The sequence below is a fragment of the Passer montanus genome, unplaced genomic scaffold (genome assembly GCF_014805655.1).
Source record: "Passer montanus isolate IOZ18808 unplaced genomic scaffold, ASM1480565v1 scaffold43, whole genome shotgun sequence".
NCBI classification, from domain to species: domain Eukaryota; kingdom Metazoa; phylum Chordata; class Aves; order Passeriformes; family Passeridae; genus Passer; species Passer montanus.
Genome location: NW_024369151.1, coordinates 2,310,288 through 2,335,412, shown reverse-complemented (window position 1 = coordinate 2,335,412; position 25,125 = coordinate 2,310,288). Strand labels below are relative to the sequence as shown.

The 25,125-nt window shown below is 50.5% G+C and overlaps 1 protein-coding gene across 9 annotated transcripts in view; it reads right to left on the bottom strand.

Annotated features, from left to right (window-relative positions):
• Positions 1–4,981: 4,981 nt before the first annotated feature.
• CACNA1B (calcium voltage-gated channel subunit alpha1 B) overlaps positions 4,982–25,125 on the bottom strand; it is a 298,336-nt gene continuing 278,192 nt past the window's right edge. For 8 of the 9 annotated variants that reach the window (XM_039720115.1, XM_039720117.1, XM_039720116.1 and 5 more), the window contains 9 exons: positions 23,706–23,814; positions 20,709–20,816; positions 19,040–19,149; positions 17,574–17,701; positions 16,536–16,662; positions 15,264–15,374; positions 10,992–11,199; positions 10,623–10,834; positions 4,982–8,990 (listed from right to left, as the gene is read on the bottom strand). In XM_039720115.1, coding sequence (XP_039576049.1) covers positions 8,463–8,990; positions 10,623–10,834; positions 10,992–11,199; positions 15,264–15,374; positions 16,536–16,662; positions 17,574–17,701; positions 19,040–19,149; positions 20,709–20,816; positions 23,706–23,814 — 1,641 coding nt within the window. In that variant the 3' untranslated portion in view covers positions 4,982–8,462. The remainder of the gene's footprint in view (positions 8,991–10,622; positions 10,835–10,991; positions 11,200–15,263; positions 15,375–16,535; positions 16,663–17,573; positions 17,702–19,039; positions 19,150–20,708; positions 20,817–23,705; positions 23,815–25,125) is intronic. The other variant, XM_039720113.1, reaches the window with a different exon arrangement.

The following is a 25,125-nucleotide window of genomic DNA, read 5'->3' as shown; positions in this document are numbered from 1 at the left end:
ACGGCCCCGGCCCTGCCCCGCCCCCGGCCCCGGCCCCCGCCCTGCCCCGCACCGCCGGGAGCCCCGGGGTTAATGCCCCACACCACCCGCTCCCCAAAATCAGCCGCGCCGGGGATGAGGAGTTAGTTTGGGGATGAGGAGTCTGGGGATGAGGAGTTTGGGAGTGAGGAGTTTGGGGATCCGCCTCCCCGCCGTGCGGGCTCCGCGGGTGACGGACGGACAGACAGACAGACAGGCGCACCCCAGACACGCACACGCGGCTGTGCCTCCAGCGGGATGCAGACACCCCCTCCTGTGCTGGTTTGCCCTCCGCAGGTAAAGGAGGGACCCCACACCCTCCCACCCCCGAAGACTCGCTGCAAGTGTTTCTCGGGGTGCTTCGCCCCCCACCCCCAGCCGTGCCCAGCTCCCCTTGGGGGTCCCGGCCCTGCTCCTGCAGCGGGGAGGACACAGCAGCTCCTGCCCTGGCATTTTGGGGTGAGCGAGGCACCGCAGCTCTCCAGTGAGAGCTGGACTGGGCATAACCCCTCTGTCCTCAGGGTCTGGGCCAGTCCAGCCCCAGGGGATAAATCTGAGGCAGGCCAGGTCCTCCCCAGACATGCCACCCTCCCAATGGGAGGTATTTGCAGCTCACCCCAAAAGGGAGTATCCCCAGTCCCACTGCAGAGGGAGGTATTTGCAGCTCACCCCAAAAGGGAGTACCCCCAGTCCCAGTGCAGACCCCCATAGCAGACCCCACCTGCTCAGCTCTCCAGTGTCCCACAGTGCCCCACGAGTGTGACAAAGCCCTGGGTGCCCATAGATGCTCTGGGGGGCTTGGCTTAGGCCCATGGGGGAGGCAGGTTCATTCCCAATTCATGATAATATTTTCCCTGCAGCAATCATGCAGAGACACAAAAGACTTGGGAACCTTCAGCAAGAGACAGGCAGCCAAACTTCTGCTGGACATCCCTGCCAGGGAGCAGGAGATGCTCAGGAGTGACACCCAGCTGTCATTTTGCTGGTGAATGCCACGCCATGGCATTGGAAAAGAGATTCTGGAATCCCCACCTGAAATCCTGATTGCTGCTTGAGACATGAGCCAAGCCTGGTGCTGTGCCCACCTCTCTCTGCCCCTTCCCAGGGGCTTCCTCTGCCACACTGGCTCGGCTTGCTGAGGAAATGAAGGTCAGAGATACTCCAGGAGCCTTTGCTTTGCCATGGAGAGGACTTTATTTATTCTTTATATAAGAACATGTGACAGGGTTTGCTTTTCCTTCCAGAATCCCACTTATTGATTCCCTTGGATGTGACCATCTGTCCCAGCAGCACATGTCCCATCCCTTGGCATGTCCTGCACCCCACCCCTGCTGGGGGACCCATGGGACTCTGTCCTCTGCTCCTTGTGCATCCCATGAGGTCTGGTTTAGCTGGATCACCTGCAGAACAGTGTCTGGTTTAGGGGGATCACCTGCAGAACCAGGTCTGGTTTAGGGAGATCACCTGCAGAACCGGGTCTGGTTTCAGTGGATCACCTGCAGAACCGGGTCTGGTTTAGGTGGATCACCTGCAGAACCAGGTCTGGTTTAGGTGGATCACCTGCAGAACCGGGTCTGGTTTAGGTGGATCACCTGCAGAACCAGGTCTTTCCAACACTCTCCACCTGCAGAACCGGGTCTGGTTTCAGTGGATCACCTGCAGAACCGGGTCTGGTTTAGGTGGATCACCTGCAGAACCAGGTCTGGTTTAGGTGGATCACCTGCAGAACCGGGTCTGGTTTAGGTGGATCACCTGCAGAACCAGGTCTTTCCAACACTCTCCAACTCACGAGGAGGAAAATCCCCTTGTCAAATTCCCAGATTCCTGTGCCACAGCCTGTCTCTCAGCTCAGCATCCTCTTTGTAACCACGTTCTCATGTGCTGTATCCAGTGACACAATCCCATTCACGCCCCTCCTCAGCCCTCAGAGAGAAAATTCAGGTTTCCACCCCTATGAGTGTGCCAGCCTTTTGTGCAGGAGCAACTGGACAAGGACCACGCCTCCTCCTCCTCTGTGTCCTGCTGGGCAGAAGAAAAGGCTGCCAGAACCCCAGAAATAATAAAAACAGACACAGTGAAAGCCAGGGCTGGGATATTCTGTTTCAGAGCAATGACAGAAAGTGGAGGTGAGGCTAAAATTAATAAACTCCAGTTATTGATACTGTTTGCTTTGAATTAACAGCTCAGCTCCACCAGCTTGTTCCTGCCTTCCTCCTTGGCTCCATTCTGGATTTCCATTCCTTCTCTCAGGGTTGGTTTGCTCAGATCTACGTTCTCCTGCTGACTCACCCACCCCAAATTTCAGCCCCAAATATCTGCACACCCTTCTCAGAGCCCCCAGTGCATCAGTCACTGCCATCCCTCAGTCCCCAAACCTTCCAGCATTTCTCTTACGGCTCTCCCCTTTAAATTCTCCCCGAGTGAATTCCCTCCTAGGGAGATGCCAAATTCCCAGTGACCCCTCCTCACTGGGATCCTACTAAAAAGCTGTGGATGTAAAAAAAAAATCCTACACATGCCAGTGACTCCAGGCATGAAGGAAGACACAGAACAACCTTAACCTTGTCCTCACTTGCTGGGTGACCCTGGGCAATTTAGTCCCTTTCAAGGGTCTCAAGTGACTTTTTTTTTTAATCACTTAAAAATGCAAAATTCACCTCTTCTGCAAAATATTTTGGAATGTGCTGAGTGACAACGTTGAGTTGAGGTTTGTTATCACGATCAGGCACTTTCTGAAAATGGTGTTTTCACAGCCTGGAAAATATCAGGAGATCTGCTTAGGCTTGATAAAGAGGGATGAATACGCTGGGATGAGTAATCTGTCACCTTGGAGGGGATGTAGGAGTCTGTGGGTGCTGTCTGAAATGTGGCTGGAATGAGGAATCAGCAGATGAGCCCGGCTTTTCATGTTCCAGGGAATAAAAAAAGCCAAATTCCCTGAGCACTCTGAACTCAGGTGTGCTCAGCGTGTCACCATGAGTCTTCTGCATCCTGAGACAAATATTCCAGGGAATTACTCTCTTTTGAATCCATGTTTTTTATTTTTTTCTGTTTCCCTAGAAAGTAGAAAAAGCCTGAAAATGCTACCCCCTAATGGCACAACCGGGTGTGGGGTGTTGGCTTAGGAAAAGCTGATCCAGGTTTTATCCACAGGGAATAAAGGGAATGGAAATTGTGTGGTCTCTACTAGAAAGACGTGCCCCTGGGGGGAAAACACCCTGACAGCAAAACGTTCCACCAGGAATGGGATGAGAAACAAAAATAAAGCCATTTTTGGGATTCAGCTGAACTCAAACCCAGAGGTTCCAGCTCCAGCATCTCGGATGTGGGATCAAGGATCAGGGATCCTGCCTGTTCCAGCTCCCTCAGCCCAGGGCTCAGGCAGGCCCTGGAGAAGCTGATGGGTTCATTGCTGCCTTGGACCCAAAGAACACAAGTGGAAAAAGGCAAAAGAAAGGGAAAAAAATACTTTAAAAGGGCAGAGAGTCACCAAAAGGCTTTTAGGATTTTAAAACTTATACAGGCTTGTAAAGTGGGTTTGGGAGTCTCTGTGATGCAGGTGTGAAGGGGAGAGGTTGCTCAGCTGGTCCCCCAGGCAGATTCCAGCTCCCAAGGTGGTTGTGGTGAAGCAAATCCTGCAGGGTCCCCTCTGTGGTCAGGATGGACACTGATTCCCAAATCCTCCACTTCAAACCTTCCTTTGTTACCTGCTCAGAAATCTCCATTTCATGTTTATTTGGGATATTTCAGAAACTTAATAAAAATCCTACCCTTCAGTGTCATCCAGCCAAGAACTCCAAGCCCTGCACAGAGCAGGCTGCAAGCCAAGGAAAGTTCTCCTGCCCAAAACCTTGCTCACCATGAACTGTGTGACCTCAAGCCAAACAGCTCCTTCCCAAGCTCCAGCTTGACCTGGAGATCAGGGAGTTGAGGACCTTTTCCTTTCATTCCACACCAAATCTCAGGTGGGACATTGGGTGGTCTCATCACACAAAAGACAAGAGAGAAGAAGAGTCAAGACCTTGTGCTCTAAAAAGTGCTCTACAGCATCCAAGAATTTCTGGAGAGTCCTTGGTGTTGTGTGACACCAGAAGACCCTGAGAAGGAGGAACACAGTGGATTTCTGTCCCTGGAAAACAGTAAGGGGGATTCTCCAGTTATCCAGAGAAATTAGAAGTTCTTTCTTTCTGTCCTGACAGCCGTTGGGTTTTTTTGCTCAGTGCAAGTCTTGGAAGTACCAACTTCCAATTAATTCCACAAGTATGATTAAGATTAACTCTGTTTTCTCCAGGTGCTACAGCAGGGCCTGGACACGTGACAGACTCTGACACCAATCCAACCCCTCATGCTGCTGACTTCTGAGGGAGCCCCAGGAACACTGCTGGGAGTGGGGCTCAGTCAGGGTTAGAGCCAAAGGAAGCCACACACCCAGCAGATCAAATTGTCTGGGTTGGGTTTAGGGTTAGACCCTTCAAAGGTTCTCGAGTCCAACCCCACTGGGATGAGCAGGGGCACCTTCAGCTTGGCCAGAGCCACGTCCAACTTGACCTCAAATGTTTCCAGGGATGGGGCATCCACAGCTTGTCCGGGCAACCTGTGCCAGCATTTGACAGGAGAAACATCCCTCTGTTAAAAACCTGGCAGGAATCAATCTCTGCTAGGGGATTTTAACCCTCAACTTTACAGTTCTGCTGCCTGTTGGACTCCAGGAACTGCCATCTCCGTGCTGGATCCACACCACAAATTTCCAAACAGCTCCCTACTCAAACGGAGCATCTGTGAAGCTTCTATGGACAAAAAAATGCCCCACAGACATGACCAATTCCTTGCAAAATCCCAGTCTGGGATGCAGTTTCTCCTGGGCTGTGACTCCTGGAGGTGGGCAAGCCCTCAGAGCCAGCCCTCCGGCGCCTCCCGCTCAGCAGGCACACCGCACACACCGTCTGGGAATTGCTCAGGTTGGTTTTTTTTTTTGCTAAGTTTTTATTTTAATTCAAGGACTTTGCTTCATACAAAATGGAATTGTAGAAACAACTGCAGAATTCAAAGTTTGGCTGATAAATATTACTCAGGCAGCAAACTAGGCAATCACAGAATCTTTTTTTTTTTTCTCAATTTTTTCCCCCTTATTTTTTTTGGGTAAAGTTCCACTTGTGTTGCATGGTTGGAACTTTGATAGTTTTTCACACTGTTTTTTAAATATAAAGTTTTGCAACAAACCCCCAAATTTATATCAAATATAATTAAAAATTAACAACTGATGAATACATTGTATCAAAAAAGTACGAAGATAAACATTTTCCATGCACATACTTTTTATAGATATGTATATATGTATATATATTACATGCAAACATTACTTATTCAAAGTACAGCCACTACGAGACTGGTTCTGGATGCAGAAAACTGATCGGTGCAATTCAAGTTTGGCAACTCACTATGAGGATTCTTGGAAAGATGGAGAGACAGCAGAGAGGCTGTAAAAAAACGTCGGGAAAGGGTTATGGATAATTGTGGTCAGGCTTGTCTGTCACTGTCATCGACCCCTACGAGGTGGGTGGAGGATTTGGACAACTTGAGATTCTTCTTCGTGTTCTGCCTACAAATTGGGGTGACCCAAGGCTGTGTTAGTGCAGGGCTGGGGGATTGGGGATGGAAAATGGGAGAAGAAAAGGGGGAAAAGACAGAATTATTCCGTACAGAAAGACATCTCTGTTGCTTTCCAGTGGGGGTACAGTGTTTGCATGCACGGGCAGAGAGATGGTGTTGTCCCTTCCCCTCGACTTCCTGGAGTAAAATAGGAATGTTCCCTTGGAAAATTTCAAATAAAGTGTTTGTGCCTTCATTTCAGGAAAATGTATAAAACATTTGGTCACAATCGTGCTGAAGCCTGAAACAGGAAAATCCAGCAGCTAAAGCTACAGGTGGATGAAGGTCTTGGAGTGGTGGTGGGGTGGGTGTGTGTCCGGACGTGTCATCTGTTGCATAGCCCTCCGTTTGGGAATGCCAGGAATGCCAGCCGTGACCTCTGGCTACCACACTGCCTTTATTCCGAGTGCACACGAGTACAGAGACAGAGATACAGACAGGAGTTATCCTTTAGCAGAATCCAGGGATGAGATCGGCCAGAGATTGCTACTGAACAGAACAAAATTAAAACAAAACACCGGAGGGAACAAAACCAGGTTGAGTTTCCTCAAGAGAAGAGCTACAGGAGATGTGAAGAACCACCCTAGAGCAGACTGCTCCTGCCTGAGGCTGACAGACTTTGCTGAGAGCATGAGAGACCTCCTGAGCGTTTGGGTGGCATCTGATCCCCTCCAAGCAACCCAGGGACAGGACAGGTCGCCAGGGCCAGTGGGATTTCCACCCACCCCAAGTGACCACTGCACCTGGAGAAGTTCCACAGGTCTGGGGCGTGGTGGATCCTCTGAAAAAATTCACTTCTCCAACCCTATCCTCTTTCCTAGCAGTGTTTTTAGGGATGTGCCCAGCACCTCCCACCCTTTCTCCTTTCACCTTTTAACCTCTCCATGTCCTCTGGCTGCCCTGTGCCCCAAACCCTACAAGGGCCCAGCAGAGCCCTGGGCACGAGGTCGTGGCTGGGCTTTGCCCCCAGCCTCCCTCCCCGCCAGCACAGCGTGTTTGCCCCTTTCCCAGGCTCACAGTGCAGGAATCCACACGGGCACAAAAGAAAGAAACCAGCCAACACAAGAGTCATTGCAAGAACGCAGAAATCTCATCCCTGAGAATCAGAGTTAGAGGTTTGGATTATTATTATTATTATCATCATCACTTTTTTTTAACCTTCTCTTATCAGGCAATAAAAACAACTCACTCCAACTGCCCTCCACACCAGTGATGCACGGCCAGAGCTCTGTCAGCTGGCCTGTGGGAGATGCTGCTCCTCCTGCAGGAGCACCCCTGCAGATGCTGCCCTTTCCCACCTGCATTTCCTCCACTGGGCAATGAGACAAGGCCGGCTTTGTTTGCTGCAATCACTCCCCTCTCACCCATAAAAGTATATCTATATATATATTTATATATTCTAACAAAAAAAAGAAAAAAAGAAGAAAAAAAAAAAAGAAAAGGCCAACCAAACCCAAAGCACATTTGCCTTCCCCACTGGAAGCTCCCAGCCTGGGGCACAGTGAGCCCAGGGTCCCTCCGAGGCTCCGCCGCCCCCTCTGCCCTCCCCACGCTCCCCAAGCTCTGATGCCTCGAAGCAAGAGGTTGCATCGTCACTGTGAAAGATTTCAAAGGTTAGGCACTTAGTAGTGAACAACTGGAGCATTCGGTAGAAACGGTGGGACCTGGAATGACAAAAAAAAAAGTTCTCTACAGAAAGAGGAAATTTTTTTTCTTTTTTTTTTCTTTTTTTTTTTGTTTTTTTTACTGTACAATTTACAAAAATGCACACAATGAAAAGTTAAAGTTCTATCTAATAGCTTGATATAAAACCAATAACATTTCTTCTTCTCACCCCTACGCTTTTTTTTCCTCTTTTTGTTTGAGTTGTTCTTTTTTTTGTGGACTTTTTTTTTTAAGTTGTTTTTTGCTAAATCAAGCTTATATTGTAAACAAGACAAAACAGTGAGGGTGTGTTGCAGTCAACAGGAGAGAGGGATGGATTGAAAAGTCTCAGCAGCAAGGAAACAGTCCTTACAAAGGAGCTCTCTTGTGGCTTTACCGTGTGTCAGTGTGAAGGACCCAATGTGGTGAGTGACATTAGAGACCCCCAGGGCAGTGGTGTCACAGCAGGGTCAGCTTGGGGTTGGCACCAGCTCTGCCCTAAAGGATTGCAGTGGCTGAACATCAAGTCCAAAAGGACTGTCCTTTGTTCTGGGCTGTGTTTCTCCTCTCCCAGTTTCTTGGGTGCATCTCTTCCTTCTCAGTGCTCAACGAGACAAAATGCGGGGGGCGAGCGTTGTTCGCGCGAGTCCCTTTGTGACCCCCGGCTCCCACCCTGGCAGGGGGGGAATTATGATGGTAAATTAATTAAGAAATAGCCCAAAAAACCTGCGCCATCTTGAGAAGGACCCACAGTTCTGCTTTTCCACCGTGAAAGGTGAGGATTGCTCTTCTCCCAGCTCCTCGCCTCCGTGGCTGGGTTGGCGTCTGGTGCGTGTCTCGGGACTAGACAAGGCAGTGGGGAGGGGGCAGTGAGGGATGTGCTCCTCCTGCTGCCTTCCCCAGAAGGAGGGAGCCTTCTTCCTCCATCTGTCTAGTGCAAAAAAAAAAAACCAAATCAAAAAGGAAAAAACTAAAGAACAACAGAGGAGAGAGAGGCTGCAGGGGCATCTCTGGCCCCGGGCGCTGAGCAGTCCTCGGGGCTGCCCCGCCGGCCACCTCTGGCCCCGGGCCCCCATGGGAGCTCCCAGCCCTCCAGATGATAAAACTCATCCTTATTAAGCACGCACACCTCGCAGGGTTCCGCTGAGCCGCTAGCACCAGTCATCCTCATCGGCTTCGTGGTAGTAACTGCGTCCTCTGGCGCCGGGGCCCGTGTTGAGCCCCAGCGTGTAGTGGTACCCGTTGGGCACCCGGCGGATTTGGTGCGACTGCGAGGTCAGGGAGGAGACGTAGGAAGTCCTTGAGGAGCGGCCCGAGTTGGTGGCCACGGCCTCCTCGAAGGTGAGCGTGTCCTCGGGCGCGGCGCGCTGCGGGCTGTCGGCGGCGGCGTCGCGGTGGCCCAGGTAGGGGTCGGAGCCGATGCGGGCCACGGCGGGCGGCGGCGGCTGCTGCTCCCCCCGCAGCAGCGCGTTGTGCTCGGACAGCCCGCGGCTCAGGCGGCCCGGGGAGAACGTGGGGGTTTGGTAAGTGGTGAAGTGCACGGGCGAGGAGTTAGCGGTCTTGTAAGTGATGCTGGGGCGTGGGGTCAGTGGAGTCTGTGGGAGCTGCCTCCGACCCCGGCAGGGGGTACTAGCACCAGATGTCGACAGCAAGGGGCTCCCATTAACTGAACCACTGCCCTACATCAAAATTGGAACAGAGCAAATCAAAAAATAAAAAAAGGGAAACGCCGGACAAACACAAAGGCAGGCAGGTATCAAACAGAAGGAGAAGCAACAGAAGGCGGAGACGAGTCACAAGAGGAAAGAAAAGCAAAAAAAGAGAGAGTTTAGACAAGCACAGTCAGGGCGGGAGGTTCTCGAGAGATAATTCAACACGAGATGTGAAGAGCTGGAGAGTTCAAGTCTGGGAGCAGTAGGAACAGAGAGGGGCAGAGCATCGGTAGGACGCAAACTGGCACACAGCTCCAACAGAGGGGACACTGCCCAGGGGAGGCACCCACAGCATACAGGGCTCAACATGCGCCTTACCTGGCCTGGGAACAGCTCAAAAACCTGAGTTGTTGGGGATTTTTACGAATTATTGTTGGGTTTTGCACAGTTTTGCTTTGGGGTGGGTTTGTGCAGAACTTCACCCCACAACTGTGAGTGCTGGGTTTGTGGGAGATGACCCTGCCCACAGGAGGGGGTTGGAAAGAGATGAGCTTTAAGGTCCCCTCCAAATCAAACCATTTTAGGACTCCATGAATCTATTTCTGTTGCCAAAACTGGATTATGGGTTGTTGTTGTTATTATTATAGATTCTGCATTTCTGGAAGGAGGATCTGGGTGACTGTTTTTTGCAGGTTGGGAATGAAATGCCTTTGGATTAAATAGCCAATTTCTGAAAAAATAACAACCAAAAGCTTTTTGGACAGGCTTTAACAAGTCTCTTTAACCGAAATGCATTCACATTATCCTCTTTAATATTACACATTTGATTTTGGAGTGGTATAGGGGTCTGGCAGCTTCCTGGGTTCCTAATAATACCTTGTGAGAGGGAACTAAGCTGCAGTAATTTACACAAATGCCACGAGTGAGCAGAAAGGGCCTGTCCTCCCATTTCTGTTTACATTCTCCCAAGGCAGGACATGAGCCTTTCCCAACCTAACATTTTGAGACCAGACCTTTAATTTTTAAAGATCACTTTTTCCTTCCTATCAACTCATCAGGCAGTCACAGCTTGTTCTGCCCTGCCAGGCTCTCCCAATGATCAGGAACATTCCAGCATCTTGAGGAAGCTGTCCAGCTTCTCCCAAGGGCCTGAGCACCTCAGAATTACAAAACAAAGAAGAACTAAATTTTGTCCTGAAGAAAAGGAAGCTCAGGGAAGACCCTTTTGGTTTCTCCAATTTGGCAGAAGCATGGAGCCAGGTGGGGGTCAGGCTCTGCTACCATGTAAGAGGAAACAGGCTCAAGTTGTGCCAGGGGAGGTTCAGGTCACACATCAGGAGGAATTTCTTCCTGGAAGGGGTGGACAGGCATTGGAAGGGGCTGCCCAGGGAGGTTTGGAGTCCCCATCCCTGGAGATGTCCAAGGAAGGCCTGGAGGTGGCACTGAGTGCTGTGGGCCGGTGACAAGGTGGGATTGGGCACATCTTGGAGGATTTCTCTAACCTTGGTGTGAGGCACCAAGCAGGACCTCAATGGCTTTATCTGCACCCGCCTCACCTTCCTTGCCCTTTCCACCTCCTCTAACTTAGGCAAAACATGGAAAAGGGGCACAAATCCCTGGCAGACCTCAGGGCTGTTTCCCCACCCTGCCCCTCCTCACCTGTCTGTGTGGGCCATGCTCTGGGCCCCCGTTGGGGGAGGTGGGCCTGCTCTGGTCAGCAGATTTGGGCTGGGCACGGTCCCGGCTGCCGTAGCGGTCGCAGGAGTAGAAGCGCTGCTTTTCTGAGGAGGAGGAGGAGTGCTGCTTCCTCTCCTGGGAGCGGCCACGCTCCTGCTTCTTGTCCTTGGAAGAAGACTCTCCAGACTGGGCTACTGAAAGGAAAATGTTGGGTAGGACGTCGCCAGCGTGTGTGGGCTGGGGAGGTCCTTTGGGGGAGGACCCCAAACCCCACCTGAAAGGAGGGGGACAGGGGACATACATCCCCTCCCTGACCTCCCAGGGACAAATCCTCGTTGGCAAAGCACTCACCAGCTTGTCCATCAGCCATGTGATGGGCAGCTCTATCCAAGGACTTCTGCTTCTTCTCTTTCCGCCGGTGGCAGCGGTGGTGGTGGTGGTGGTGGCCCTGCTCCGGAGGCATCCGCTCCAAGGAATACTCGTAGAGGTGCATGGCGTGAGGGCGCTGCGGGGTCAGCGTGGAGACCGAGCGCTTCATGGGGCTCGTGTCCGGGATGGGCTGCAGGGAACAGGGAGGGACACAGAGCAGGGTGAGGGAAGGCGCCGCGCCCCGCTCGGCTGCCTGGTTCCCAGCATGGAGGGGGTTAAACAGCGAGAGAAAGGGACAAGGAGGGCAAGGAGAGAAATGGTTAACTGGAGACCACCGGAATGGGCAGGAGGATTTGTGGGATGTGGATTGAGTGTGAAATTTGGGGAGTGAATGTGAGTTCCAAGTGCCAGTACAGGGGCACCAGGGGAGCAGCAGCACAGGCAGCACTGCACAGCACACCCAGCAGGGAGCTCAGCAGGGACACGGGGCAGAGCAGCAGCCAAGCACCTCACAAGGGGAATTCTCCAACACCAGGGGCACCCACAGCTGCTCCAGGGCCTGCATCCCAAAGCAGCTCCAAAGAGGAAAGCAGGTAGCATTGCTTAGCACCACATGGAGGGGGAGAAAAATCAGGAATCAGGGGACGTACAGGCCAAGCCACCAGGAAATTCCTTCTATCTCCCTGCAGTGAACACAACTCCCATCAAACATTTACACCTCTCTTGTCCCACCATCACTCCCTGAAGCCCTTTGCCTGGGGCAAAGATAGTGTGTACATCCTGCAATCCCACCAGGACATCTCCAGAAAGGAATACCTGGGTTTGCTATTGCTGTTTTTAAAATATTTGTGTCAAAACATCTGGGCACTGAGAACTATGACCCAACTCTCTACTACCCAGCTCTGTAACAGAGTAACAAAACTTTATACAAAACTTTAGCAATTGCCCCACTTTCTTTTTTTTTTTTTTTTTTTTTTTCCTGGACCCCCTCCCTGTGCCAGTGGCAGCTCCAGACCCTGCTTCCTTCCCTTTAGGTACCAAACCTTACGAAGGTTCTGCAGAGCCCCAGGCAAGTGTCCTGCAGGACAGCTCCTCTGACAGCCTCTGCCCTCCCTCTGCCCAGGGATAAAGCTCAGAAAACAGGGACAATTCGCACATTTCCTTCCCTGCTGGCCTCTGGCTGGATCTGTGTGGAGGCAACAGCTCGTCCATCCTCGGGATGTTTCCCTGGGTCTGTCACTGCACCCGTGTGCCAGAGGAGAGATCTCAGCACGGTGCTCCAGCTCAACAGTGAAATTCAGGATGTTCCCCAGTCCCTCAGCCTTACACTTGTTTGAATTCCCAATCCAATAAATGCCTCCAACAGCAGCTCTCAGGGAACATTTACTCTGCTCATTGTAACCTTTCCTAAGAGCTCTGTATCATTCTTCCTGCCTGCTCTCTCTTGTTTGCTCATCCTGAAATCCAGATCTCTGCTTCCCTGTGATATTTACCCAAGGAAAAGCCAATTGTTTTACAGTTCTGCTCATTATTTTGAGTGCAAAAACCACTCTCCCTCCCCTTGAGGGCAGATTATCCTGGGTGGAAAGGCACCATCTGGGCAGTTACCCGCATTTTGGTGCTTCCCACTGAAGGGCAGCTTGGATCCTGGTACTGGAAGGTTTATCAGAGGCACAAGGCTGGGATGAGGGAGTCCAGCACAGCGTGTGGTGTGGCCTTGGAAGCACCAATTCCATCAGTAGGACTGTGTTAGTGTCACCTCTTGTGGCCCTCATTTGTGTGGGCAAGAAATTATACTCAGGAGCTTCCTATCTGTCCTTGTTTAGTGCTGAGCCTGAGCTGGGGGAAGGCAGAGGGCTGTACACTGGACAGTCTGATGGGCAAAAATATGGGAAGTGAAAGTATTTCCCACTAAGAAACACATCCAGATTTTCAAAATCCATACAGGGCTGCCAGAAAAATTAAGGAAAAAAAACCCAAAAACTACCACCAACAACTAAAAAAAACCCAGGCAGATTGACAAGAAATGAACATTTCTTTTTGGGCTTCGTTCCTGCTTCCACGCTTATTCCAGGGACAGAATTCCTACTGACACAAATCATTGGCAAAGCAATCAATCCCTTTTCCACAAATCTTGGCAAGGCTCTTGTTATGAGAGGCACAGACTCCCAAAAAGCTTCGGGAGACTGCATGAGCCCCTGCAGAGAGCTCCTAATTGCTTCTTCATTACCAACCCGACTGTTTTCACTGCCTAAATTCCTGAGCAACGAGGCATGAAAATAAACAAATAAAGAAAAAAAAAAAAAAAAAAAGGCAACCCACCCACCCAAGCCCTGCTACCAGAGCGAGCAGAGGCAGCGTGCGACCATGGACAGAGGGAAAAGTGGGAAGAGAGAGAGAGAGCAGCTGTGCCAGAGCGACTCCAGATGAGAGGGGAGAAAAGTCAAGGGTTAAAGGAAGGTTAATTAATTCTTAAGGTGAATTTAATAGGATACAATTTAGTGCAAACTACATACTGCCAGGTAACTCCCAGGTGACCGTGCTTTGCTCCTCTGCAAACAATTCGGACAAGGTGAGGGACATTATTGGAAGCAGCCCCACAGTACAGCCAGTGTCAGACATCAGATGTGCAGCAGACACGATGAAGACCAGGGAGGGAGGTGATGAGGGCAGGACAGCAAAGAGGGAGGGTGGAAACACAGGAGGAGGGGGTTTTTAAATAAGTGGAACATAAAAAGAGAGAGGCAAACAGAAAGGGAGGCATCCAGGAACAGAAAGCGTTGCAAATAAGAGTTAGAAAGAACTCAAAGTTTGGGGAGGGGCAGAGCAGCATGTGAGAGGGAGGGTGGGGGGTGTGGAGGGGGAGACACACACAGAAAGTACATCAGTTATTCACCCAAGCTACAACCACTGAACATTGTATTATAAATGAGGTTAGATCTGACATTCCGGGCCTGATTCACAACCAGGTGTGGCACGAGGGGCAGTGACACCCTGGAGACACAAGCCATGCTTCTGTCAGGGACACTCCTGCAAATATCTGACTGCCATGGAGAGGAGCTTCCCCACGGAAGGCTCTGCCAGCTGCACTGCCAAGGAAGGAAAGGGGCTACCTGTGGTTTAGGGTAAACAACAGTTTCTGGGAAGGGGAAAAGCTTTGCTTTGGGGGATGTTGCTTTTATTAAGCACAGTGAGGAGTGCTCCTGATAATTCTGAGAATCCCAGGGCTCATAAAAAGGCCAGGAGCCAGGTGGGAAATCCTCTGGCTGGCAAGGGGCACCTCCAGCATGTTGGCACAACAATTGCATCTGCTGGAGCTATTGTTGTGAGTGCACAACACAGGGTTTCACTTTGGGGTGCAGCAGATCCTTCACATTCTGCTCCACTGGTGAGCCACGGAAACAGCCCAAAGCCAGGCTGCTCCCTCCTGGCTGTGTGAATCAGGCCCTGGGGATGAGGCAGAACACGAGTGGTGAGATGTTGTGACACAGGAGGCAGCATGGTGGCTGGGCAGCATTGGGGACAAACAGCAGCAAACGTGTGAAATGGCTAAAAGTGATCTGTGACATCCTACACACTAAGCATGCCCACAAGTTGCTGTGAAAGTCAACTCCAGTGAGGAGATTTGTTTGAAAAATAGGTTAAATAAATCAACAAGGGAAATCCTCAACACCAAATGACTGGCCAAGGTCACAGTACAGGAAAATACAAGGAGCACACTCAGTGTCCCAGTGCAGCTTCCAGGTAGTCCCTGAGCCTGCTGCATCCACCTGTGTGTGTCACAGCACACCTGCAGCTTTCTGGAAGGACAGGGAACAGGAACATGGCTTGGCTGGCTGGAAAGACAACATACAACTAATGGGAAATGTGCCTTCCAGGAATACAGCCTGTAAATGGCCTTGTCCCCAAACAGTGACCCAGACACTCTTGGGTGGCCCAGCCAGAGGGATCGTCCTGGGCTGCTGTGCTGCAAGCAGGGAGGAGTAAAACTGGGGACAGTGCTGTGACTGCACAGGACAGCTGCCACTCCTGCAGGGAACCCCTGCAGGGAATCCCTGCTATTCCCTGCAGGGAATCCCTGCCACATCCTGCAGGGAATCCCCCTACCATCCCAGCACAAAGCCTGTGGATTCCTGTTTCTGCATCTTTTAAAAGCAATATTCCCAAGCCAGCTCCAGCCCATGACAAGCAGAGAGAAGGTGCTGAGACCTTGGCCTGCTCTCAGTCTCCCACCATTAAATCCCCCCCTCTCACCTGGGTTTCTGCAGCCAGGCGTGGCATGGAGGCCGCCCGGCCCTGGCTCTCCAGGCCTGGCTGGGGCTCTCCGTTGGCAACTGTGGGGCTGATCTCCTTCATTTCTACCACCTGATCAAAACATGGAATGGTTTCAGTAGCAGGAACAGGAGCATCAGCTTTGAAGCCACCATCAGTTTCTTGAAGTTTAATTTGACTGGGAAGAGATGCTGGTATGGCAAAGAGAACAACTGAAGAACTGTGGAGTGTATCAGTAAGGTAGAAAACTTACAAAGAAAAGCCATATAAAATCAGGCCTGCTCTGTCATTTCTTCTAAGTCAAGCTAGCACTGTGCAAGTTCCCATGTGAAAGCAATCCTGGTGTGAGCAGTTAATTAGCATAACAATCTATTCCTGGGTAAAAAACTACTTGCACCTCTATAAACTGGTTTAATACTGTTGGATAGTTTCCATTTTTCTATCTCTACAAACAACTTTTCCTGCACGTACACACTGAGGGTTTGAGTGACCAATCAATACAGAATAACAACTTGTTAATAACCAATAAGTAATTAGCAAGAAAGCTCCTGACCAATGGGAGTCAAACACGAAGTCTGTAAAACTGTATAAAAAGGAGTTATGTGAATAAAAAATGGCTTTTTCCACCATGAAGAAAATTGAGCCCCACGTGATTAATTCCCATAGTGGAGTGCCCAGGTCACTCTGTCCTCAGCAAGGACATCCCACAAGCAGTGGGATGAGCTCTTCCACCAGCCAGGAACCCCAGCTGTGACCTTGGAAACCTCTCAGGTCATTCTGACCAGAAACATCTCACCTGAGCTGGGACAATGGGATTGGGAAATGGGAAGAGAAAGCCTGAGGTAACCTACAGCAGGAAGACAGAATTCCAGGAAAAGCATGTCCAGATCAGGCTGTGGGAGCTGCCAGGGTTGGGGTTTCTCCACAATGCTCAAGCAAGCAAGAGACAGAACAATGCTTGCCTCAAGGGACAGATCTCCTGCTATATGCAGGTCCCCTTGCCTTCACCTGGATTTTCCAAACACCTTCTAAAACCTCTGAAAATCCACCACAGCTCTAAAATCTCCTGCACCTCACACTGTCTTCACCTGTTTTTTCTAAGTATTTTCTAAAATTTCTGAACTTCTCTAACAGTTCTAAAATTTCCTGCATCTCACCCCATCTTCACGTGCTTTTTCTAAACATTTTCTTAATTTTCTCAAGTTCTCGCACAGCTCTAAAATCTGCACCTCCCCCTTCCCACCATTTGCTCACCCTCTCAATGGGGATCTCCTCGGAGTGGCCTCGCTCAAAAGCTGGGCTCCTGGTTTCATAAAACACGTCCTGGGTGCGCTGTGTGCCCCAAGAACTGGACTCTTTGATCCCTCCCTCTGGGGGTGGCCTGTCCAAAGAAAAAGAAGGAAAAAGATTCATTCTTTTGCAAAGAGATTTTGCTAAATTTGATAAACCAAACTCCAGCACTCTTTGGGGTTTCACATGTGAAAATCAGCTGCAGGATGGGCACAGTGGCTGGTGAAGGTCTAAGGCGCCCTGGGATTTTTCTCCTGTAGAGTCTGAAGATCACATGAGAACAAGGAAATCAAACCAACCAAGATATTTTTTCAGTAATTAAGGAAAACAGCTTCTGCCACTTAAATCCTGATGGACAATGAAGAATTTGGGAGTTCAGGCCAATTTTGTGTGCCAATTTTGTGTGCAGGACCAGCTGGGCACTGGTCAACCATGCTGAAGTCCCTTCAGCTGTCGAGACTGGTGTTGGTTTCCCCATCAGGATCATTTGGGACCTTTAAACCTCATCTGTCTGTCACTAAAAATCCACAGCAGTCATGATCCTGAAGAAAATCATCTGCAGAGCAAGAAATGGAGAACTGCTTAGGGATCACTGTCACCAGGAGTGTTTGGAAATATCTCCATGAAGGGATCATTTTCCCAAGGAGACAAATTGTGCTGTGGAAGCACTTGCTGTTGCCCAGTGCCACAAACTCGAGGGCTGAATTTATTCCCAAGAATCTTTCGCATCCCAAAAACCCATTGGTGGGGTTTGTTTGGTTGTTTTGCAACGGTCCCAAATTCCTGTGAGCAAACTCACCCTGGGAAGCTCCCAGTGAGGATTCATGAAGGAAACACCGAGACCCCAAGGCCACCAGCAGCGGGATAACCGCAGCGGGAGCAGAGCCACCGGCGGGAATTGTCCCAGCCATGGCGAGAAGGGGCTGCTGGCTTTGGTGTCACCAGAGGCCCTGGAGCAGCAGTGGTGGACGGGTGGCTGTGGAGGGGCTCAGGGATACTCACAGGGCTCCCCCGTTGTTGAGGGAGGCCGAGCTCTTCTGGCGCAGGAAGGCCTTGGCGTTGCTGAAGGCCGCGGGCTGGGTCTGCTCCAGCGTGGCCTTCAAGGGGTGGAACAGGGACACTGGCCCGGGCTGCCAAGCACAAGGGAGGGGTGTCAGAGCTGGGAGGGGCTGCAGGGCTTTTCCTACTCCATGAAAAGTCCACTTTGCCACCCTGGGACAGCAGAAAGGCCACGCCAGCCAGGACACGGCAGGGAGAGGCTCTGAGGGACCCCCGGTACAAGTCAAGCCCTGCTGCAATCCCCCTTCCCTCCAAATGTTCTCCCCAGTCCTGCTGAAGTCCCCTTTCCCTCCGAACACTCTCCCAAGTCCTGCTGGATTCCCTCTTCCCTCTCGTTGTTCTATCTAGTCCTGCTGCAATCCCCTTTCCCTCTGAATGCTCTCCCCAGTCCTGCTGCAATCCCCTTTCCCTCTGAATGCTCTCCCCAGTCCTGCTGCAGTCCCCTTTCCCTCTGAATGCCCTCCCAAGTCCTGCTGCAGTCCCCTTTCCCTCTGAATGCTCTCCCCAGTCCTGCTGCAATCCCCTTTCCCTCTGAATGCTCTCCCCAGTCCTGCTGCAATCCCCTTTCCCTCTGAATGCCCTCCCCAGTCCTGCTGCAATCCCCTTTCCCTCTGAATGCTCTCCCCAGTCCTGCTGCAGTCCCCTTTCCCTCTGAATGCCCTCCCAAGTCCTGCTGCAGTCCCCTTTCCCTCTGAATGCCCTTCCCAGTCCTGCTGCAATCCCCTTTCCCTCTGAATGCCCTCCCCAGTCCTGCTGCAATCCCCTTTCCCTCTGAATGCCCTCCCAGTCACCAGAGCACAGCAGGGAATTCCCCCATGGATGTGGCCAGAGGGGCAGCGCAATTCCAGTGGCTCTGGGTGGATCTGGTGGAGCCATCCACATGTGGGACAGATCTCTACCCTGTGCTGGAGATCAGCTGGATGCTCACCCTAAAAACATGTCTTTGTTCTATTGGAAGTGATTGGGCTTTCAATGCCAGTTGTGTGAAAATATTTTCTAGAATTTGTAAAAACCTTCAAACCTATTAGAGCCAAAATGACTTGGAATAATTCCTATCCCAAAAATAACTTAAACCTTCTATAGCCAAACTACCAGCAGCTTTCAAGAGTTCTTTGGTCTCCGAAGCAAATATTTCGGTGTTCCCCAGGCCCTAGGCCACTTTTTAACACAGCATTTAGACTGTCAAAGATCAGCTGTCATTTTTTTAAAAAAGATCTTTTTTTACTGGAAAAGGCAACTGCAACAATTTTTTTTAGGTATTTTTTTAGAGAGGCTTTCAGGAGAGGTTTCCATTTTTGAGCCAGAATTTTGAAACCCTGCCTGGAAGAGCAGCCAGGCTTCTGGATGAATCCTGCTGGTGATTCTTGTTAAAGGTGCCCAAGAGGGAGGATGGAAAAACCCCTTTGTACCTGGCACAGGCCCCCAGGGGGCTGGACTTGCTCCCTGCTGTTCTTATTCTGCTTGTAGAAGTCAAATATCATCAGGGCTGCGTAGACCTTCCCCACAGTCATTTCATCAGCTGCCAGAGCATGGGGAAAACACAGCAGAGCCATTCCAAGGATGAAGAGAAGACAGGAATAAGAATAAACCAGCAAATGGTGAAAAACAGGGAGAGGGAGGAAGCAACATGAAAATTTTGAGAAAAAGAAAAATGGTATGAATAAAATAAATAATTATCAATAAGAAAATATTGCATTAATAACAAATAATAATTATTAATATATTATTTTCAAAAATAAAATAAAATTTTATTTTATGAGAATAATGAGGGAAAACAGACACAGAAAAGTAGGGAAAAAAAAAAAAGAAAAGGTTACAACAGATTCTTCAACTCTTTGCCTGTTGCTGCCTTGCCTTGGTTTGGAGCTCTCTGTGGCCAACACATGGATTGTGTAGGAAAAACCAGGCAGGAAAACTCAATGGCATTGTCAGCATTGCTGAGAGAATTCCTAAATTCATCCCAGCCCAGCCAGCCTTTATCAACACAGCAGCCTTACCCCTGCTTCTCTGAATTACAGTGAATGGGGTATAATGACCTAATATATATTTAAGGAATATTTCATTTTTCCAGATGTTGTTTTTCACTCTCAGAGCCATGGGACAGCCCTTCCCTGCCCAGCACTGGAGCACTCACCATGGAAAAGAACTGGAGCAGCAAAGATAGAGGAATCAAGAGAGGAGGGGAGGGAAAGACTTCACCACCCATTGATTTGCACCTCCTCAGCTCCCTCATTTTTCTTAATTAACAATGCCTTTATTATTCTACACTGCTTCTCATTAATCAGGAATCCAGAGCTAATCAAGAGAACAGCAAACTCCCCAATTTCTCAGCACTTTTGCCCAGGACATCACCAAGCAATACAAATGCCTTTAACCCCCAAACACCTCACATCTGATTCCCCAAGTCCTCAGCAAGCTTTAACTTCTCTTCTCCCTGTTTTTCTGGAGCTCAAATGGCAGAAACCCTGCAGGCTGCCAGAGCTGGGGAGAAGCTCTGGAAGAGGCCACACGGGGCATTGGTCTCTTCTGGGCACTGTTTGGGATTTGGGTTTTTCCCTGCACAGGAAATCTGCAGCACAAAGAAGTCCCTGCCTGGAAGAGAGCTCAGCTCCCCCAGTCCCTGTGTGACAGAGCCAGGGCAGCACAGAGGCTGACAAGGGGCTCAGGTGCCCTTGGTGCCTCTGCTGCATACTCCAGGTGACCCAGATGGGTCTTGGCACAGAGCAGGCAAGGAGAGAAAAATCTAATCTGGGACTGGATAGAGCAGGCAAGGAGGGAAGAACCTAATCTGGGATTGGATAGAACAGAAGAGGAGGGAGAAACCTAATCTGAGCTTGGATAGAGCAGATGAGGAGGGAAAAACCTGTACTGGGGTTGGATAGAGCAGATGAGGAAGGCAAAACCTGTACTGGGGTTGGATAGAGCAGATAAGAAAGGAAGAACCTAATCTGGGGTTGGATAGAACAAATGAGGAGGGAAAAATTTAATCGGGGGTTAGACGGATGGGGATAGAGCAGATGAGGAAGGAGAAACCTAATCCTGGGTGTCTGGGACAAACCCAGTGCTTGAAGCACTTACGTTTGTGAGGAGGCACCAGCAAATCCAGAGTCTTCTGGGACAGGTTGGGCCAGACCAGCGAGATCTCCTTCCTCAGCTCAGCATCACACTGGTGCTGCTTCACACCGCCTGCAGCCAGGGAGGGAGAGGAGAGAAGAGTAGTGAAGCCCTGCCCTGGAGCACATCCCACTGTTTGCATCCCCTCTTCCATTCCTTGGGAAGGCTGAGCCAGCACAGCTCTTCCCTGCCCAGGGAATCCATGAATTCTCTGTGACAGAAGGGCATGGACTCAGCAGGACCAGCCTTGCCTCACCCTGGGGACCCTGAGCAGTGACCTGAGACCTAAATGTGAGCTCAGACTAATTCCATGTAACTGCAGGTGCCTCTTCCTTTGGGGAGTGCCTGTGGAGGCAGCAGCATCTCCCAGGAAGGATGCAAAGGACCTGGACATGAATCACAAAATCCCATAACCACAGATTTGTTTGGGTTGGAAAAGACCTTAAAGATCCTCTAAACCCAACCCTCTGCCATGGTCAGGTTCACCCTGCACTGAGCAGTGTCCTGATGGATTACAAACCCTCTGCAACCAGCTCTCCCCAAAGCCCCTGGCAATGACATAATTCAGACTTCTACCCCAAGGCAGAGCAGCGCCAAGCCCAGCAGCTCTGCTCCACGGGCCAAAGCCGGGCCTAAATGCACTCGTGGCAAGTGATTAAAGGCTGGGTGAGCCCCAGGCCAGCTCCCAGCTGAATTCCACACACAGCAGGCAATTAAGGCTCATCTGAATGACAGAGATTATTTTTCTAAGAGCAGAGTAAGGCAGGAGGCTCTGGGTACTCTGTTACACCGCGGTTTGAACTCCCACACGGGAACTCATTAGGGAGGTTTATTACTGGCCTGTTAAGCCCACTACAGGCTCAATTAAATGTAGCACATGAAACCTATTCAAAAGGAGCTCATAACAACAAAACAGGTCAGAACCTCACACCCCAGAGCAGAGCTAAACCACAGAAATAATCCTGGGTATCAGCTGAGTTCTCCTCTTTGGCTCCCTTCCAGTTTTCAAAAGGGTGGGGGGAGCTTTTCCAGTTGAAAAAGGCTGACAGGTAACCAGAGACTGAAAATTAAACAAACTATCAGCATCCTTATCTAGGAGTTATTCCTGAAATAAGGTGCTGGCTCTTAAAGTCACAGGAAGTCCTAAAAGCATCTGTAGAAACGAGTGTCTGATCCTTGTCTTGATCCCACTCCTTTGGGGAGCCCCAGGCACCTCAAAATTTTGTCCTCTTCCAGCAATGCCTCCCCAAAGCATCACAGGAGGGAGGAGATTAACCCAGAGGTTTGCACTGGCCTAAAACTGCTTAGGAAAGCACAGCAGCCTAACCCTGCCTTGCTCCTGGGGGTGTGGTTCCCTCCTGTTAACTTTTAAATTAGGTGTAAGAGTGCTTGGGCCAGGCATGCCTTGACTGTGACCCCAGGCAGGCTGATGAGATGGGGTAATGACCCAGAGAAAAGGCCGATGCATTTTGTTACACTGCAAAGTTTAATTGGGAGCTGAGTAAACGCCTGATTAACCACTTCAATAATTACATTTTATCTCAAGGTGGAATGTGCTTCAGGGCACTTGCAGTTCCTGCCTTGCTGCCAGCATGGAGTGACTGGGGAGGAAGGGCTGGAAGAGCTCTGAGCTGGTGTGCAAGCTCATTTCTGATTGAGGGCAAGAACACGTCCTGGGCTTCCCCTCCCAGCGTTCTCAGCTGGAATGGACAAAGATTCCCACATTTCACTGCCACCCCAAAGGCACAGGGATGCTCAGGACCCCTCTGGACCCCAAGCTCCCCTTGGTGGCCGCATTTCTCTTCACAGAGTAAAGCAAGGCACAGCTTCCTAAGGATATTTTCTGGGATTCACATTCTCTGAACCTCAGAGAAAGAAAAAACAATTCTTATCTCATTTACTGCTCCTGTATTTTGGAACAAGTCGAATGCATCGAGGAAGATTATTTACCTGAAGGAATTAACTTGATTGGATTCTGATGTGTTTTGATTCACTGACCAATTGAATCCATGTGTGTGTGTCAGGACTGCCAGCTGACAGTCACAAAATTCTGTGCAGGTGAGTGCAGTGGAGTACTTGTGCAGATTCAGTTTGCAGTGTAATATAAATTCAGATGTAGTGTAATATAAAATAATATAGTATAATAATTAATTAGCCTTCTGATATTAATGGAGTCCTCCTCATTTTCTCCCCAGACATTGGGGTTGCCTTGATTTACTATACCCCTGTCCTCAGGTGTTGGCATGACACGATAGGATTCCCACCTGGGGCAGAATTTCCATGGTTTTGGGAGGACACCAAGCCCACAGATTTCACTGAATACTCTGGGCTTGTGGATGGGACCCACAAGGATGAAGTCAAACTCTTCAGTGAATGGCCCAGACAGGGATAAATCTGTGCCCTTGCTGTTCCTGGCACCTTGCCGTGACCAACCAAGCCCATCTTGTGGTCAGGAGCTGGGCTGTGAGCCTATGTGCTCTCAGAAAACTCCGATTTTCTCCTGGTTTTCTGGAGCTCAGATGGCAGAAAAATGCTCTCCCATCCTAAAAGGCACAGGCTGGAGGCTGACAAAGCTGGGGAAAAGCTCTGGAAGAGGCCAAGCAGGGCACTGGTCTCTTCTTGGTGCTGTTTTGGGATTTTTTCCATGCACAGGAAACCTGCAGCATAATGAAATCCACACCTAGAGGAGCTTCAGCTTCCCTAATCCCTGTGTGCCATGGTCACAGAGGATTCCAAGGAGCTGAGCTGCCCTTGGTGTCTTTGCTGCATCCTCCAGGTGACCCAGCCACCCCTCAGCCTCCCCCTCCCTCTCACCTGAGGCCAGCTGGATCTCCAGCTGATCCAGCCATCCCCTCCCTCTCACCTGAGGCCAGTTTGATTTCCAGGTGACCCAGCCATCCCCTCCCTCTCACCTGAGGCCAGTTTGATTTCCAGGTGACCCACCCATCCCCTCCCTCTCACCTGAGGCCAGTTTGATCTCCAGGGCCGTGCGGATCAGGGCCATCAGCGTGGAGGTGAAGTGCACAGTTAAATCCTCGGGGGAGATGGGCATGTTCATCCTCACCAGGCGCTAGGAACAGACAGAGCTGGCTGTGAGAGGGGCCAGAGTCTTCCCCCCACCCTCACCTGCCCCTCTCTGAAAGCCCAAAATACCCAAAATAGAAACAGGAAGGAACTTTTTGTGTGCTGAGTTGAAATTCCTCTGCGCATGGATGGCAGCTCCTGTCCAGGAGCAGGTTTGGGGTAGAACTTCCGTGGTTCAATGAGTGATTTGCCAGCATTGCATTGCAATCCTACAGAGCTCTCCCCAAAAGAAGCCTTTGGGAGGCTCCCATCCCATTTCCTGACTGTCTCCAGTGGTGTCTGCACCATCCAGAACAAGAAATATCATCTTGTGATTTAATCCTGACCCTGGCACCAAAGAAGCAGAAGAACCAACAGCAGACATGTGGCTTGCACCTGTCCCACCTACCAAGGCAGTGTGCAGAGCAGATAAAAACCATAAATCCACCTCCTCCACCCCTTCCTACACCAGCTGGCCTCACTAAATCCTTCACCTAAATCCTAAAACAGGACAAAATGGGGCCTGGCACCACTGACTGAAGTAGGATGATGGAAGGTTGGCATCTGCCACCCAAGGCTGCAGCTCCATCCTGAGCATGGCCGTGCTCTTCCAGCTGCCCAGGAGGCCTTGCTGGGAGCAGGATGTGAGGAAGGCACTTCCAGTGACAGTGACACTGTGGGGGCTTTGTGCAGGAGCTGTGCTGTCCCTGGAGGGGACTGGGATGGTGGATTTCAGTCCCAGCCTGAAGCACAATTGAGAACAGCTCCTGAGCCCTGGAATGTGGCTCAGGCTGTGGAATGGTTGGTGACAGGTAAAGGTGACAATGCCATTCCTGCTGGGGACACCTGGATTCTGGCTCCTATCTCCTTCCCTTCCAGTCACAGTCCATCCACACCTTCCCAGAGAGGAGAGGCTGGATTAACATGGGCAGGACTATAATTTCCACCCTGTTCTTCCAATCCAAACATGGAGCCATCCCTCAGGATGTGTACTTTCCAAGATCTTCAGAGCTGGGAGCGACTCCTTCCCCATCACCAGCCTGGCAGGGCAAACCCGTCATTCTCCTGAGCAGAAAGAACCTGAAATTGCTTTGGAAAGCTTTGACCTGCTGGCAGCAGAACACTTCAAGCTCCAAGCCTTGTTAATAACCTCAGCACACATTTAAAGGATGGAATTCTCCTCCTTCAGCAGCCTGATGAGCTCTCAGGAGCTGCTTGAAAACATCCCTGTCTGGACCTGTATCAGACAAACTTTGGAGTTTCTGTTCTCCAGAGGGATTTGCAGCCCAAGGAAGTCCTTGGGCATTGATCTGCCTGA